The 18900-nt window shown below is 35.8% G+C and overlaps 2 protein-coding genes across 7 annotated transcripts; one reads left to right on the forward strand and one right to left on the reverse strand.

Moving 5' to 3' along the window:
• The first annotated feature begins 10438 nt into the window (after nucleotides 1-10438).
• On the forward strand, nucleotides 10439-12601 carry LOC113323174 (scarecrow-like protein 15). The gene has a single exon (XM_026571450.1). It carries the CDS (start codon nucleotides 10566-10568, stop codon nucleotides 12282-12284), a length of 1719 nt encoding a protein of 572 aa, XP_026427235.1. The 5' UTR covers nucleotides 10439-10565; the 3' UTR covers nucleotides 12285-12601.
• A 644-nt stretch (nucleotides 12602-13245) lies between these two features.
• LOC113322933 (uncharacterized tatC-like protein ymf16) lies at nucleotides 13246-17042 on the reverse strand. 6 transcript variants are annotated; one of them, XM_026571127.1, is made up of 4 exons: nucleotides 15703-17042; nucleotides 14820-15222; nucleotides 13842-14705; nucleotides 13246-13683 (listed from the first exon to the last, which is right to left on the reverse strand). In XM_026571127.1, exon 1 carries the CDS (start codon nucleotides 16940-16942, stop codon nucleotides 15734-15736), a length of 1209 nt encoding a protein of 402 aa, XP_026426912.1. In that variant the 5' UTR covers nucleotides 16943-17042; the 3' UTR covers nucleotides 13246-13683; nucleotides 13842-14705; nucleotides 14820-15222; nucleotides 15703-15733. The 6 variants fall into 6 exon arrangements, with proteins under 6 accessions (XP_026426912.1, XP_026426910.1, XP_026426909.1 ...); XM_026571125.1 differs by having other exon boundaries at nucleotides 13842-14261; nucleotides 14384-15222; XM_026571124.1 differs by having other exon boundaries at nucleotides 13842-14026; nucleotides 14122-15222.
• Between the last annotated feature and the right edge of the window lie 1858 nt (nucleotides 17043-18900).

The following is an 18900-nucleotide window of genomic DNA, read 5'->3' on the forward strand; positions in this document are numbered from 1 at the left end:
CCTAAAAATGCAAAATTAATTAAGAAAAATATTTATTCTTGAAAACAAATGAAAATACAGAATATGGGATAAAATGTAGAATTAATGCACAACATATGAGTTAAATGCCAACAAAAAGGGATAAATATATACAATATTTGGCACTCATCAAACGCGATAGTATATTAAGCAAAGTAACTTCCAGAATCAACAATAGGGTCTTATAAACATTCAAGTCACCAAAGTAAAGTGTGATAAACTCCTTTTGACTGCATTAGACTAATGAAAATTGTCTGACATCAGGGAGAGCATCTAATGGTTTGTTGAACTATTTTCCTTCGCCGAGGTTTCTTTTTCCCACAAGGTTTTGTTACTCGGTAAGGTTTTTAATAAGACAACAACAAAAACCGGGAATGTAATTTCCTAGCTAAGGATATTGTCTTTACCACGAGGATTTTCTGCCTTACGAGTTGTGAAGCAACTATTCAACTTCAACAGAGCAAAGAGATCAACGGATCACCTTTACTTGCAGATGTCACGTTGTACTCTTTTCCTTTCATCAAGTTTTTTATCCCACTGGGTTTTTCCGTGTCAAGGTTTTAATGAGGCAACGTATACGCATCCAACTATGTTCTAAGTTTACATAATATTGTACTCCTTTTATTTAGTGCAGGCTTTGTCCCTCTGGGTTAGCCTGACGAAGTTTTAACGAGACAACTTAGACTGCTCATCGGTCTTTGAAGATCGTATTGCATGTGATGAACTATATGTAAAATACGAGACAACATGTGAAGTATTACATGTAAAGAGTTGTACCAAGGGTTTGTCCCACTGGGTTTTTCCTTGTCAAAGTTTTAATGAGGCAACGGACTTCAGCACAAGTCATCAAGGAGAACGACATTTGAAGAACTATATGTGAAGCACTATGTATAAATTTTTTTATTGAACCGCACAAGGGGGGGTGTTACAGGGTCTACGGCCCATGGATGTGTGCTCCAACTAGATTCCTTGGGTTGTATATAAAGGAAACTATGTAATGCTTCTACCATAATCTCCTAATAATATTATTCTTCTCCTTCCTCTTATCTCTGCTTGTTTCATCTATATTTCTCCTTAAGAATAAAAGACATTATGGGTTGGAGATAAAATTTTATTTTTCCTAACATTTAGGATTTTATACTCAAAGAATTTTTAGAAGTGATGCCACGTATGAAACATCCACATTCACCATTGGAGAATCTCTTCGAGGAAAACTTCAACAATTTTCTAGAGAATTAGGATTTTGGTTTCAACTTGAATTTGTTCTCTTTATTTTGCTAATCATACTTGTAGAATTTTAAAAAAAAATTAGATACAACGAACCAAGTCCGTATGAAACCGAACTGAACCGAAAATATTGATAAATTAGAGAGAATGTTTAGACACATTTACGATAAATTGACTATTTAACGGTTCCTTGACGGAAACTGTTACTTTGGGGTATATTTCCAGAAATTGAAATCCTGAGACATATCCATAAAATGACAGTCGATTTTGGGACATATCCCCAAATTTCCCAACTTTAAAAGAAAAAAAAGACACTACTCTAAAACGAATCTATTGTTATGTCATGAGGCGTTCACATATTTTGGCAGTATATCTCAGCCATATGAAACCATGTGAAGGGCACTTGTAATAACCGACCAGTGACCAGTTTAATGGCAGTTTCTGTGCCCCTCCCTAGTATTTCTTTCTTTCTTTTGGTGGTTGTGTTTAATTTGTACTTTGCTCTTGTTTCAAGTTGTAAATGTCTGTAGCGCATCATCTTTATTTTCGTTTATTCCTCGTTACTGATTTGTTTGTGGCTGTTCACGATTGCGTTCTTCTTCTCAAAGCAGTAATTATCGTGACACGTCTTCTTTCTTTTATAGTCGTCGTTTATCTCTTCTTTTCTTTTGAAAGGCCACCAGCTAGCTAGGGAGAGCCACTCTCCCAAAGAAAGCACCACGACTGACGAGAGATTATAACACATCCAAATTGATAAAATTGACTTGTGATGATCCCATATCGCCTTTGAATTGGTTAATGCAGTCTTGGTCCCCTCTATCTCCTCTTTTAAAAGAAGCCAAGAGAAGAAGAAGAAGAGAGCAAGAAGATTTTCATCTTCATGCTCAAAAACAACCAAATAAACGACAAGAAACAACAACAACAAAAGTAACTCGTTTGTTTCTTGCTCAAGCTTTCTTTCATGTTTCCTTTTTTTAGGCCCACTTGAGAGAAAGAAAGAAAGAAATCCCAAATTGTAACGCTAGAAAGCTGTCCTTGTTGGTCCTCCTCCTCTGCCTGCCCTCTTTACTCTTCTTTAGTCTTACACCACAAAACAGCAGAGATTGAGAAGGAGATAGATAAATAGATAGACTGTCGATTGCCCGATTGATGTATTAAATGCCAATCTACCAAACTCTTTCGCCTGCCCACTTTGTTCGTACTCCTTTTTTTAGTACTAGCTTTTGTTACTATGATCATCCAAAAATTTGGTCAACACTTATAGCAAAAACAAGGTATTTAATACGCACATGGTCCCAGTTGCATGCTACCCTTTTCTGATCAATTCCATAGATGCTAACGATTATCTGCAACTAGCCAGATTATAAGTAACGCTTGTTCATACTGCAGCTGCCATTTGGGGCATGCAACTCAGCAACTCTGTTGCAAATGTGACTTCTTCCTCCTCCTTTGCAATAAAAATCCACGTACATGTAGGACTGGGAGGTGATTGAAAGTGCCTACTTATTGGTGTTTTGGTAGGGCCAAGAGTAGTAGGGCCCAGTGGGCGGCTTTTTGTCTGTCACGATTGTGTATGTTATGCATTGTTTGTGGAGTGTTGTTGTGTTATGTTTATGTCATGTGGTGGTGATTTGATTAATAATGAGCGCGTAGAGATGACGCTCATGGAGATATATTGAAGAAGAAAAGTCGTTCTCTTTTTTGGTTATTGAGGGGACAAAGCAAAACCAATTAGATAGAGTGCGAATATGTTCTAATAGTGTACACATATCAAGTCATACTACTGGTTATTACTGTAAACCGTTGATTCATTTATATACATCAAAGATATCCACTTTTAGATAAAGGGGAAAATTGTTATTGCCTTCTTCTGCTACCTTAGATTAGTGGAAATTTGATTAACTATGTGATTTTGGGGATTACTTGAGCTATTTTGTTTTTGCCATATATATTGTATACATTATTAAGCACTCATGTCTTAATCACAAAATTTTGTTTTGTTTTGTCTTGTTTAATCAAATGAGATAGTTTATTCAAAGGGATAGTTGTAACATTCATGAATCATCAAGATTTGATTTAATCCATAAAACACAATGGACTGTTCATCCAATCTAGCAAAAGTATTTTAATCAATTAACAAAGACTCTGAGTAAATAATTCTGTGCAAACTAAATTAATTAGTTTCAGAAATGATATGTAAATTATTAGAAATTTTAAGTGCCGACTAATTCAAGTTTTTGTCGTGGATAAGGACACCACAAATGTTAAGGAACAATTTTTAAGTTTCTTAACATTTGCTAATTAAAAAAATAATCAAACATAAAATTTGCCAATATTAAGTTTTTTCATTTCTAATTTCAAAAATTGAACTAGTTAGTTAAATTCTTTGCCTCTCACTAAGAGAAAAAAAACTCAAAAATTCAACGAGTCCTAGCACCGTTTGAACCCACCTCCTGCCCAGATCGGCTTCTTTGGAACAGATCTGACTAGGAGATGCTCGACCATTTCTTTGGAGCAGATCTGAGCAGGAGATGCTCAATCATTTCTTCTTCCATATTAGTTTGATTTCCAGCGATTTCTTTTAATTTTGTTTTGAATCAGGCTTTTTCAATTAGTTTTTCTAGTCCGTTTTCTATCTCCTATTTAGATTTAGATTCTTTCCTAGTTGGTCTTGTGGATCTTCTCTTGTTTGTGTAATTGATTTCTCATAGAGAAGATTGTTTTTCTTTGTTTGCAAAGATAATCAATTGATTCTATTTGCTTCAACTACACATCGTATTTTACTTTATCAACAGATCCAGTCCTTTCGGCTCCTAATACCTCCTATTCGACAGCAGGAACAACAAAAGCTACAAAATCACTGGTCTCAACAGCAGCAACAATCACAAGAATTCCAACTACAACAACAACAACAATCACAGAAGCAACAACAACAAAAATCACTGAAGCACCAACAACAATTACATGTTCAATTCCAAGATCAATAGATGTTTTATCTGATACAAAGAGAAAGAGAAGCAAGATATTAACACTAAAGAGTACTTCTGATTTGGATTCCTTTCGGTTACTTTGTTACAAAAAAGTGGATCCTAACCTTCATGTTACGATCCTGCCTTTCCTGTTCGTGACCAGAAAATGAATGCTATGTGATGATGAAAAACCTCACAAAACCAAAACCCTGATAAGTGAATGGATCGCCTTCTTGATTCTAACACTTTTTCCTGGTAGAGATCTTTTAATTGATTTAGAAGAATTAATTTCTTTCCAAATAATATCATCTAAGCATCACAAGGGATGGACCCAATTGGTTGTATTACAGGGTAATTTTATGTACTTAATCTCTACAATTGTTAGTGTTATTGCTTGTTATGTATGTTTCAGTTTCTCCATTATCTTTGTGATTTGGGTTGCTCACATTATCCTTGTAATTGTTATTGTTGTTGTTATCTTTATCTGTAATGGTCCTCGTAATTCTGTTGTCGGAGTTGTAACTTTCCGGTAAGGTGTTCATCACCTTCCGTTTTTCTATAATAAAAAAAACTAACTAGTTTTACTATGCCATTGTCTTTTACCCTTTTTTTTTAATTTTTATGAAATAAAATATATTTCTCAATTTATTTATACAGTGGATAAGAAGATTTTTGGTGGGATTCGATTCAATGGAGCACCAACACAAGCGAAACTGCGTACAATTTGAGAAGTTGTTCTTTGATAAATATTTTCCACGAAACCAACTGTTAATTTATCAACTTGAGTTAAGATGACATGATTGTCACAAGTCACAATTACAAGTTTTTTGTTGCCATTTGGAAACACTTTTATGCTTCATCAAGATAAATTGTTTGTCAAGATAGCACTTGTATCATTAGAAAAAACCACTTACTATAATTAGTCACTTTTATTTAACAACACTGCCACTTATTATGGCATATACGTATTTCTTAATTTTCAAAAAATAGTGAAATATGGATATTGATGAAAATATATTCTATAATTATAATCAATTCAGGTATCATATAATACTTTTAAATGAGAATTACTTTAGTTTATTTGAAAAAATACAATCTTTCATCATTTGTTGATCAGGATCTAGATATTATAAAGGCTACTTAGAAAATTAAAAAAGAAAATAAAAGATAATTATTTACACCTCACTCACTCGTCATTATTACCTTCGTCAAAGAGTATTATTTGTAATTCTGGCTCATCAAATGAGAGATTTTCAAATTCGAGCCCATCAAATGTATCTCCGCTAATATCCACATTCTACTTTCTCTAAGAAACATAGTGAAATATGTATACAGATCAAAACTATTTTCGATAATTATAATCAATTCAGGTATCATAATACTTTTAAATAAAAATTACTTTAGTTTATTTCGTACAAAAATAATCTTTCATTATTCGTTGATCAGGAAAAACCACATAAAATATTATAAAATGATAAATTTCATTTTTTTGAAGCATAAAATTTTGTTAAACTAATTAGAGGGCGATTACACGAGGGTACATGATACTGATACCCAAAGATTCGGCAGTTACAATTGAAATGGTGTGCAATGAATCTAGATTAGAAAACGGAGGAGCAAAGCGTGATCAACAGTGTTCAGTTCAGAGTTGCATCGAGGGGAGATATTGGAGTTGAAAGTCGGAAGTCCTTCATTCAATGCTTTCCACAAGAAAAGTTGTATTTTTAATGGACACAACAGACTCCATAAGAGTTAAATTGATGGAAGAGGTGGTCGATGCACTTGATTGAAGATGCTAGTCGTGCAGTTGTGTCCATATGCTAAGGTAAATTGCCCGAACTTTGATGGTATGTCTTCTTCATTTCCGTCTTGACCCATGAGGTGGTGTTTACCGATGAAGACCTTTGACTGTCTGTCTTCTTCATTTCCGTCTTAACCCATGAGGTGGTGTTTACCGATGAAGACGGAGGTTACAATTACTACTAAAAACAAGCTAGAGACTGGAAATAAATGCAACATGAATTACAGACTCAACCTAGAGAGTACATTATTCGTCAATTATTTACTCCTCGCTCACTCGTCACTATTATATTCATCAAAGAGCATTATTTCTAATTCTGCCTCATCAAATGAAAGATTTGTAAATTCAAGCCCATCAAAGGCATCTCCACTACTATCCACATTCAACTTTCTCTTCGTAAAAAGTTACGAAGGTTAGTGTTAACAAACACTAAATATTCAGTTCAGCGTGTTGGGTTTCGATTTTATTTTTCCTCGTTATATTAAGATGGAAGTATACTCCTTATTTTATAATTAAACAAAAATATCCAAACTCGATATGTCGTCCATATGGATACATCACAGAGTTATAAATATTAATTGTTTATTTATTTTTTCTTAACTAAGTAATTTTGCTGAGTCTATCAAACGACAACAAGATATTTTTTTTGAAGTTTTTTTGAAAAGAATTTGAACTTATGATTTGGACAGGAAAAGTTTTATGCCAGTTAATATAGCTTGAAGGTCAACAGTGTGTTATCCTGATAAAAAAATTTATACTTGGTATAGTAGTCTAAAAGCCTTTGGCATTGAGATATGAGAAGATTTTACAAACTTTATTCCTAATATACGTGTTTCACAAGCGGAGAACTAATGAAGAATTAAGAGTGACATGTGCTAACTGAATTTAGTTTAGAGGTTTGTTTGTGCTGATCGTTAAGTTGGACTTATTTCAAAGTTAACCACGAGATAGAATTTGGAATGACCTCAATATTCTTCAAAAGAAAGTGGATAGTATCACAAAGTAATTAGATTTAGTCTGTAAATAAAAAACATGTTTAGTACCTGAATATATATTAAAGGGAAAGAATTAGGTATCGTACTTACTTAAATACTTTGACAAAATATGCAAGGGATTGATGATGATCCCATTTCCCATCCCCATCCCATGCATTAGAAATACTAAAAGACACTGACTTTACACGGCGAAGAAAAGAAACTTCTTGTTTACAAAAGAGCAACTAGCTATTAAGATTCTTCTAATCTCTCTTTAAGAGATCAGGCTAGGGCTAGCATTTAGAGTTGTAGCTAGTGGATACTGGATTGTAGATCAACGTCCATATATACCTGTCACAATTGACACTACTGCTAACTCCTGATCATGATACAGAATCATTGTATATTATTATCAGAAAAGCCGAAAAAGCTCTTTCTATCTGCGTTTTCCTTTCACAAGAACAAATACTTTTTCCGTATTTTTGGTTTGTTTATTTCTTTGAACTCGGTATTAACATAACATTAACGAAAATTTTGAAGGAACTTTTCCTAATAATCAACTCTGCATTCTGCATTTTAGAAGATGGGCAACCTAACAGTGTTAATGAATCCTTCTTCCTTGTATTACCAGTTAATAAATTAAAAAAAACATGCAGTAGTGATCTTGGTAAAAAGAAGAAGTTCATGCATGAGAACGGTGAACCAATGCAAAGTTTATCAAACCAAAACTTTACTCTGTACCCTATGATCCGGTTTTAACTTTTCTGTTGGAGGGTTAATATCCACTTTTGGTGCATGTCGCATGACCTCCTCTGCGATTACACGTGGTATATGCTGCTTGTCTCTTGATTTTTTTGCTTTGATGGTAGTTGATGATGAACAACCTCGAAGAAGATACATTGTTAAAGAAAAAGATGTCAATGAGTGTAAGAGGGAAAGGAAATTGGTCTTTTAAGGTAGTCTATCTATCTGCAGATCGATCTGAGATCATACCAAATATTCGCATTTGGATTTTGGATCAGAACTCGCATGCATAGTATCATTACTGATCGATTCAATTAAATTCCAAAGTAGTATCCTTGATCAGAAAATTAACATGATTAACTCGGGATATAGGGTAACATGCATGCATGATATACTAACTGTTAGCCCTACAAATTAAAGTGGTAACTAACTGCGTACGTAAAAGTTTGGCCACTCTATTATCAACTGCCAAGTCCAAAGATTAAAGGGCTGGCTTTTCAGGAGTTCTTTGTTCCTTTTGATTGGTAAAAAAGTTGATGTTGACGAATTTCGAACTCAACTCAGGTCACTAGTATCATCACACAATGACTATACAACTGTATTACATTGCTTGCTTTGAAGGAGTTTACACGGTATTAATGCAAAATCAGATACATAGAAGCAGGACAAAAAAAATATAGATGCAGCCCCTGTCCGAGAAATCTCAGTTCAGGGAAGAGCATTTTGGGCCTGTCTGAGGCATTTTTGGAAAGCATAGTCTATTCGACCTTGGAGCAGTTTGTAAATAATAAAACTAAAAGTAGTTATGTAGGATGTAGCAGTAGTATATCTATCTATCTATAATCCAAAGCCTAAAACCAACTTTGTTTAGTTCACTAATATAACTAACAATTTTCATTTCTTTACATAATTAACTAAACTTTACCAGTTGGAATCTTGGGACTAAAGACGATCTTTAGATTTTAATGGTTGTTCTTCATGAATGTTAATTATCACAAAAGTAATGATCTTTACGTAATAATTTATACTTTCTTTTTCTTTTAATCCTCCAACTTTTTATTTCTTCATGTGTAAGTAACTCTAGAAAACTAAAGTAGAAGCTGGTATTTGATTTCCTCATCAGTATTTTACCTTCTCATAGAATTGGTATCTACAATCACTAGCAAATTATTGGCGTATCAAATGCCTACTTTAAGAAACTCCAAGATTTCAAGTCTACAATTACTGACTTACGAAATTGAAATCAGTTTCATAATAGTATTACAATTATTTTCTACAGCTAATGTTGGAAATTTTTAGCTTTCACTGTCTATTATTATGCTTGGCTCGCAAGGAAAAAATATCCATGATCATATGTAAGTAACAGGGCCAAAACAGTGGAAATAAACGCACAGAATAATCTTTAATAGGGGAAAGCTTATTATTATATCCACCTAGTATTGACCCAAAATCAAATATGCTAGAACGAAGTCAGATTTCCCTCAAAAAGTAAGGATTGAAGTCTTGTACATTTTCTCGATAGAGATTTGAGAAAGATGCTTCTTTGCATTTTCAAACCAAAAAAATAATACCAGTTCCTTATAGTTGGGAGTTTCTCCCGGGATATTGTTTGCATGCTTCAGTCCAGCATGAAATTTAGGAAATTCATGCGCTTCAAGAAGCTCAACTCCATCTACTTCTTCCATGGCTCGCCTATAGCGGCAAATGCCAAGTTGTGCCTTCTTATTTTCTTCCCCTGATGTTATGAACAACTTAGAAAGGTGAAACTCTACAAATTCACTGTTCTGTCTCATATGAATCACATTTGACCTTCCGAATCAAACACAAATAGAGTTTCATAAGTTGTAGGTGAACGTCTAGTGCAAGATACTTTTCTTTGATGCAAATAAGGTCGGATTACTGAAGAGTGGCCATCCCTTACAATAGTGCAAATATTCCCTGGGATGCTACGATAAAACTCACAAGAAACTTTTGTGTTACTCTAACTTTCTAGGCCAAATAATTAATGCTTAATTTAGTATAATAATAATCCCTTGGTTTAACCAGTGAAACTGGATGACATTGTATCTTTATTTTTGGATCTTGCGTTATGATGATAATTTTCATAAATATAAAGGGAATTTCCCTTTCGAAAACTTTAATTTTTTTTTCCCTCTCAGATGAATATGGAGCCACCTGCTAGTACTCCTGTAACTTTTAGAGGAAAATCAGTCCCTATAACAGTTATGCTGCTGCACCTGCATCTAAACCACCACCAGCCAATGCGTAGGCAAATCCCAGGTTCTTTTGAAGCTTATGCAAGTTTAATATGGATCAGATTCTCGGCATTATAAAATATCAGCATCAAGAATTTGCAAATCTTACTAACCATGGGGTTGGTTCATTCGTAGAGTTAAATAGCTGCCCTAAAATCTGCGGAAATCCGATAATCCGAAAGCAGTAGCTAGGTGGTTCCAGCCGTATATTACAGTGAAACCAGAACCGTAACCATAGGCTACATGGCATAAAGTCCACTCACAAATCTAGTGGTCCCCTACCTCTCTCACTCACGTCACATATAGGTCCCACCACCTACCAAATGTCACTATCACTATCACACATACATAACAAAACCAGCATCATACATACATATCATGCCATCTCCTCCATGCACGCAAAGATAAAAAGCAGGTGATGATAACGACGAAAAGCCTCACTCACCCCCTCCATTTCCCGAGAGAAGAGAAAAAAAAAAAAACAATAACAAAGCAAAAAAACACACAGAGAAAAGAAAGCAAAAGAAAAGAAAGAAACAGAGAAGCAGAAGAAGACTCTCTTCTTTCTTTCTCTGCCATGAAATCTCCCTTCACAGCTCAAAACAACAACCAATTCTTCATCTCTCCATCTTCACCATCATCATCAAAACCATTTACAACAACAACGACCACTGTCACTACAAATCCTTTGAAAAATAACCAGAACACCAATTCTTCCACCATTACTAATAGTTACGAACCGCTAGATCTTCGTCGAAGTCCTAGTCCAGTTGGTGGTGGTGGTGGTGGAGGCTCAGACTCTGTTCCTGGGTTTACGACGTTTTCAAGTGTTTCTGATGAATCTCCTCATCATCATCTCAATTGGAATGAAAATCATCATCAGCAACAGCAAACTCCTCTTTTACCATCAGAAGATTGGGATTCCATGATTTGGGATTTAGGTAATACTTTCAAAGTAGATGATAATAAGATTAACATTTTACCTCAATTTGGTCCTTTTTATGAACCAAACCGCTCATCTCCTCCTCTTCCTCCTCCTCAGTTTCCAACTTCATCTGAGAATCCTCCTTTTAATTCATCATTTCCGGTTGTCAAAACTGAAATTCACCCAAATCATCATCAAAACCATAGCAATTTTCATCCCGGCGGAGTTGTCGTTGTTGATTCGATTGATAATAGTAATAACCTTCAATTCGATTGTTCACAATTAGATCAGTTAATTCGAGCAGCAGACTCAGTGGAATTAAATGATTTACATCTCGCTCAGATGATATTGGCGCGGCTCAATCAAACATTACAGAATCCTTTCGGTAAACCATTACAGAGAACTGCTTATTACTTTAAAGAAGCTCTTCAAAACTATTTGAATTTGAATTTGACTTGCAATGTTTTATCATCACCTTCCGATATTGTTCAGAAAATTAGAGCATATAAAATCTTCTCAGAAATTTCACCAATTCCACTCTTTGCTAATTTCACTGCAAATCAAGCTCTCCTGGAAGCTTCAGACGGAGCTATGTTTATTCATATAATCGATTTCGATATTGGTTTAGGCGGTCAGTGGGCATCTTATATGCAAGCAATTGTCTGTAAATCGAAATCTCGTGATTTCTCATTTCCATCGATCAGAATTACTGCTATTGTTCCTGAAGAATCGTCACTGGAAGCTAATTTGATCAGAGAAAATCTTCAACAATTTGCTAGAGAATTAGGAATTCGGTTTCAGCTCGAATTTGTTCTCTACAATTCGTTTGAAATGTTGTTATTCGGTTCCATTAAATTCATCAATGGTGAAATGATAGCAGTGAATCTCTCGCCTTCGATTTTCCGGCTTCTTTCTGCTTCTGATTCAATCGCTGGATTCTTTCGTTTTCTCCGTCGGATTTCTCCACAAATCATCGTCTTCGTGGATAACGAAACGTGTAAAGACACTGAAAACTCATCGTTTCGGAAAAACTTTATCAACGGGCTTGAATTCTATTCGGCGCTGCTTGAATCTCTGGATGCTGCGAATTCTAGCGATGTTAATTTGGTGAGAAGAATCGAGAAATTTTTGATCCGGCCAAAGATACAAACTACTGTAACTGCCGGAAGAAATTGTATATCTTCATGGCGGGAACTGTTATCTGGTGCCGGAATGATGCCGGTGGCTTTGAGTGAGTTTACTGAGTCTCAGGCGGATTGGTTGGTGAGACGCACAAATATCAGAGGCTTCCACGTGGCGAAACGTCAAGGTTCGATGTTGCTGTGTTGGCATGAGAGAGAACTTGTTTCCACGTCAGCGTGGATGTGTTAGCGGTTAGAGGAGGGGTTTAGGTACTGATAATAATTTCTTTTTGCTCCTTTGGTTTTTAAAAAACTATCATGCCGCCGTGTTAGGGTCGGTGTTGCTGTTAATTATTTGGTAATTAGAGTTATCAGGGACCAGATGAGTTGTTCTTTTTTGTTCTATAGTTCTCTAATCACATGTTCGGGAAGGAAGAAACTGGAAAACAATCAACAATTAGGTCTATATGTTTCTCTCTGTTAATTGTATATTTCTCTTCAAGGAATCGAAATGCATCCTTATAAGTTGGATGGTGGTTTAATCAAAATGAAATGTTGGTGGTATAATATTTTCTGCTCTTCATTAATTTCTTGATCTATGGTTTCCTGTGGACTTCCAACATTTGTCTTTGACAGGCAAGTGTAGTACTGTTGATAATTGACACGACAAACAACTTAAGTCTTTCAAACAAACAATTCTGACTCAGATCAAAGACACTGAAATTCGAAAAATAAGACATGCAAGCACGCCCGTTTATGTTGTCCAGCACAGATAAATATGGTTTATGTCTGAATGTGATGAAGTGAAATAATTTCTATGGTCATTCCCTGCATTTGCATCTTGCCATTGTAATATAATCAACATTCAGTTGCACTTGCATTTACCCAACAAGGCTAATGATACAGGCCTGCCACTTATTTGATAGATCATGGGTAACTAAAGTTATACACCTTCCGTTTCCGGAAGAAAAAAAAAATTATTGTCACTTTTTCAGTTTGGCCTATCCAGAAACGGAGGTGATATCACTTATATGAGATAAAATAATAACGCTGGTAGTAGAATACATGCCTAAGCCTAATTTTATGGTGACAAATTCGACGATGATATTCTGCATGCTTAAGCTACTCTAATTCTGAAAAATATACTCCTAGTATCTAATTTCACTTCAAAACTAGAGTAGCTTCAACATCAAGTCGTAACAGCAATCTATAGAACCACAAAGATGTACTAAAATTTGCAGAACTTCCGTAGAAACCCCAAAACAAGATAACATGGCAACCAAAATCTAATGGTCACAACTGAGAGAAACGCTGTGTTTCTCTTCCAGGTGGCCCTTCATGATGGTCTTGCCATGGTGTTCATTGCAATGATAGTCCATAACACAACTAGCATTATTCAATAAGACTTATGACAAGCTTTGCATCAAAAAAAAAAAAAACAATTAAGCATTGCAGACGGTTACCTTCTCTGCGTAAGATCCTACCTAACACCAAAAATAACTTCACACATAAAAAATCCACTCTTGAAAGCGAACCTGATTTATTTTGGAATATATAATCTGTGCTAATTGGAATTGCTTCTACCCTGTCTAGCTGCTTGAAACTTTCCTGAGTTGATATTGATAATTGGTTCCCTGATGCCAACAGCTCTGCACATGTAAATAATAACAGTGAGCCCAAATGTCGTTCGTCACCATTGTGCTCGTAATGATAAAGGAATGAAACTGGTCAAAATCTTACATTTAGCCAGTGGGAATAAATAAGACAAATAGCGAGCAAACAACAAATGAGTTGGTCAAAATCTTACATTTAGCCAATAACAGCATAAGATGGAAACGCCTCTTCTTCTTTTTTTCAACCGAATAAGCAATTTAAACTTCAATCTTTTCAACATCATGATCCCGATCTACACAGAGCTCATCAGCCAAGTTATGCCTTATTTTCCATACACGATCATTTCCATCATTCTCTTGAGTGGAACTTTGTTCCTGTCTTCCATCAACCATGCTAAATATTACAAAATGAACAAAAAAGTCATACCGCTAAAAAGTTGAATGAAGAATAATCCACGCAGTCAGATGTTGTACTTGTATTGTAATGGCCGGAAAATATAAGTCAGGGGAAGCTTGAACTCCACTGAATTACGCTAACGCATATCCAAGAACAGGATTCTTAACAAACTGCAAGCTCGGGACAGTTATCGAGCTCCACCATGGCACCTCCAAACCTTCATAGAGTGAAGCATGACATTGTGATATACAAGATCTCTGTCTATAACAGATTTAATTCACAGATGATGTATCAATTAAGGAAACTGGACTATGCGTCTGCAAATGGACAAACACTAACCAAGTTCAGTTATGTTTAAGTGGTATCTTCCGCTTTTCGGCACTCACAACACATATCCAGCAAAGACCAAATGAATAAACACATTTTAATATGCATCAGCTTCAGCTAGTAGTTATTTACTTGTCATAAAAGAATGAATAGCTGCACTTGAGTCTGACGAAATTAAAACCCTCTTCAATTCCTGACTGTTAGGCCCACTCCAAAGCAAACATAATAGCCAGAATTTCAGCTAAGAAGTTAGTAGCACAGCCCAAACCCCCAGCTACAGCTCTTAACACAAGACCAAAGTGATTTCTGGCAATAAAACCAAAATTTGCGGCACCTGAATTCCCGTTCGCTGCACCACCAATCTTAGTAGCACAACCCAAACCCCCAGCTACAGCTCTTAACACAAGACCAAAGTGATTTCTGGCAATAAAACCAAAATTTGCGGCACCTGGATTCCCGTTCGCTGCACCACCGCAGCAAATGATAATAAAGCCTTCAACTGGAAGATCCCAACTCCCAAGTACACTGAATTGCTCTCACAAGTTTCATTCTCCTGCTCATTATCCCAAAGAATTGCAGAGCTTAGACCACCTATCACCCTTGAATCCCAACCCATAATCTTTGGTTAAAAGACAAATTTAATTTTCAGCTTCCTCCTGTCAATAACAGACTCATCGAAAACAACTCTATTTATGTAAAACCACAACTCCACCATTGTACAAAAGGCAGCAGCAACCCAAATTTCCTTAACAACTGGACTCTTATTCTTAGCCACGGAGATGTCAGAAAAACCGCTAGGAACTTGAAAGTGGAACATATTATACAACCATCTCCAAATATCCTTGCAAAAACTGCAATCCCAAGCAGAATGTATTCAGTGAAAAAACAACTCAAATTACAATGAAAAGAACACCATAATTTCGCATATACAGTGATCAGATTAACAGTCATAACAATGTGATAATGGCATCGAATTTTAACAGAATGCAAGTAACAGTTGAATTCATTAATGGCTCTAAATGTTGCGTTTTTCATTTATCCAATACTCCAAATACAAACAAAAACTCTAAACCTCATGTCCATTTCTGATCTTGAATAAGATCCAAAAGAGTTACCTAAAATCGCTCTTTAGCTGTCAATTGTAAACCAAGTAACTTAAATAATATTCAGACTAACAAACTGTGAAAACAAAATTTTCAAATATTGATTTGAACTTCAAAGTTTGTGAATACATGATGAAATAAAGAATAGCAAGATAACTCTCCTCTTTTTTGTCGACAGAATGTATGTCTCCCTTCATCACATATAGAGCATATGAGTCGGCAAACTACCTTGAAGAGCGAGATTAGCCGGTAAACAACCTCATTCCACTCCTTCACGAACTTGTTTAACCAATGCCACGAACATAGCCAACTCTATGGTTGAATAAAGAACAGAACAGGCAACAATTTGACACCAGATATCTGGAGGTGTGGAAAGAGCAGACGTGAAAAGAGAAAAAAGCATTAAATAACGACGATTGTTCGTAAAGCTTTCCACAGAAAGAGCCTTTTGTTCCAACAAAGAGATCAAAAGGACAGGCACCTGGGAACAGACCGACGAAATCAATGAAATTCGAAGAGTCAACATGATATAGTCATAGATCTTAGGTTGTAATGTGATCATGAGCAAATTGGTAGATGTTGCACCCATGGAGTATAAGAAATGCCAAATATTCGGAACCACATATGAAAAAGTAAGGCACGTGAAGAAAGCGAACGAAAAACCACTTAAACGAAAGACCCTATTGTATTTCATCCTTTGTTCTTCATAACAGCTTGGTATCAGAAAGCTCCACAGCTGATAACTAATCAACGGAAACACAAAGTAAGCACACGCTATCGAAGCCGTTGCAAGATACGTCGACAATGCCTCCGTCAATTGTATACAAACAAAATGTGAATCCGAATTCAAAGTCAAAAATGGTTTAGCTAATAGAAAAATGAATTCTTCTGAAAACCAGTAACATGTAAACCATGTCACCCCAAGACCAAACGATGTCCACAAGAAACGAATTCGAACTTCTTGTAGGATGGTTTTTAGAGGTGAATTAGGACCTTTCTTTATCAAATCCTTCTCTTCATCAGTGTTTTTCTCATCATCATCATCAACTCTATCGGGCTTATTCATGAAATGTCTTGCATTACTTAAAAGGAATTTCTGATTTTTGTCATCAGACATACCACATTTCTTAGTTAAGAACAATAAATTAGGTTGAGTCAACCAATTTGATCTCTTGATGACTGGATCTGATAACCCCAAATCTTGGAAAACCTCAATTTTAGGTTTTCTAGTTTTTTCTACATCAGAAGCAAGTAAAGTAGTAGAGGAAGAAAGCAGGCACCTGATTTGGGCATCTCTGAATCCAATTGAGCTGCTTAGGGGCGATTCATTTTGGGTTTCAGGGTTTACAGATGTTGTTGTTGCTGTTGATGCAACATCTGAGAATCGAAGTAGATGGTTGACAGTAGTATATATTGATGATGTGATGAATTGCTTTGGGAAGCCATTGCTGCTTCTCAGCCTAAGCATCTTTCGATCTCTGATTACAAGTCTGAATGATGCATCACAAAGATGAAATTTCTGCTGGGGGTTTGACGGACGAGTTATGAAATGAACCCTAAACCGGTGGAGTAGGTGCTGGTGGTATGCCACTTTTCTACTAAAGCTCGCCTTTATGAATTGAAAAAAGAATCGGTTTTCCATGGCCCGAGTCGGCCCGCCCTTGTGTTCAAGGTCAGAGGTTTTCAAGCCCTCCGACAAACAAGAATTTTTCCAAGTTTTTGTTGAGATTTTTATTTTTGATAAAAGAAAAGGTTTTATTTCTTATGCTTATCTAGTGAAGAACCTGTAATATTTTAATTATAAAGATAAACAATATAATGCGGAAAAAGAAATAACGCAGATACCAGGAATTTTTAACGAGAAAACCGCAAATGCAGAAAAATACCGGGACCTAGTCCAGATTGAACACCAAATTGTATTAACCCACAACAGACATTAGCCTACTACCAATTAACTTCGGTCTGGAATGTAGTTGAGCCCGAACTCAGTGTCCCACTTATTCAGGTACATCCACGCTCCTTACGCCTCTTGAATTCCAGCAGAACTCTGCGTAATTGATTCCCTTAGATGACGTCACACCAACTAAGAGTTGCTTCAACTCAATTGAAGATTTTAAAACAAATCTGCCTCCCACAGATTAAGCCTATATAATTGATTTCTTGATTTATGATCTAAACGGATAATCAGATCAAATGTAAGATCTAGGTGATGGAAATCGATAACAACTTGACAAAAGTCTAGTTATCCTCAAAATCCGGACTTATGCAACCCAAAGTGCAGCCTAGATTATTATTCACCTCACAAGTATAAAACTTGTGGAATCACAAAGTTGAGACGAAGAGAATTTTGTGATTTCTATCTATCTTGTTCAAGTGATAAATCAACAATCGAACAAGATCAGAATACTCAAGTTATCAAGATAAAAGATAACTGGACCTGGATTCAAGAATCCCAATGAAGTCTTTGATAGTCGTTAAACCCTAAAAAGGTTTCTGGAGAGGATGACTCTAGATACACACCAAAAAGTAGTGTCGGTATTCAAAGATCCTAGTTGCCAAGAGTTCCCCTTATACAGACTTCAAAGTCTAAGCTAAGATAGCTTTCGAACCAAGGAAAAAATATCCACCGTTAGATGAAAGCTCTGAATCTTATTTACAAAAACAAGATATAAACTTTAATTAGGTAACCGTAACCGAACCGTGTACGAAGATTATGTCCAACATGGTTAGCTGAAACTAGCCGGTTTGAACTTAAAAGCTTAACACTCATTTCCACGAACACAGAGACATTGATCTTGAGTCACAATCATGTGATCAAATAAGTTTAGCGTTAATTAGAGAATTGATCAAATGCAAATTACCTCAGAGAAATAATTTAATCGCAGTTGAACCATAATCGACATAGTTTGTATATGCACAAAGTACAAATACTTGAGTAGTATGTGAATCGGCTGAGTCAAGGTACGCGGACCGGTTTGCAAACTTATAAGCAAAACGAGTTCCGGAGTTGACATAACTTTTTCAGTTCAAGTACCGGTTTGCAAAATTAGGTGCAACAGTAAGTTCCAGAGTTGACAGAACGTTTTCAGTTCACGTACTGGTTTGTAAACTTAACACATTTAACGGTTCCAGAGTTCACAGAACCTTTTCAGTTTTCGTATAGGTTTGGGTAGTAAACTGGTTCTAGATCATAAAATTGTATTGGTTCGCATACCAGTTTGAATACTTTAAACCGGTTCCCTTACCACAATTCCAAAATGTTTTTTATACTAAAATACATACCTATCCGGATCACGAAAAAAACAGATTTTCCCATGATGTGCATACGAATATGGGTATCACACAAATCTGAAGGTCGATATATAGCTACTTCGCTACGTGTACGAGTACATGTAATACGGCTTCAGACATATAACAGTTTTCTCA

Source organism: Papaver somniferum, chromosome 11, assembly GCF_003573695.1.
Source record: "Papaver somniferum cultivar HN1 chromosome 11, ASM357369v1, whole genome shotgun sequence".
Classification (NCBI taxonomy): Eukaryota; Viridiplantae; Streptophyta; class Magnoliopsida; order Ranunculales; family Papaveraceae; genus Papaver; species Papaver somniferum.

Bases quoted from the DNA above. Each gene is read 5' to 3' on its own strand.
- LOC113322933 (XM_026571127.1), bottom strand. From the start codon at position 16,942: ATGCTTAGGCTGAGAAGCAGCAATGGCTTCCCAAAGCAATTCATCACA.
- LOC113323174 (XM_026571450.1), top strand. From the start codon at position 10,566: ATGAAATCTCCCTTCACAGCTCAAAACAACAACCAATTCTTCATCTCT.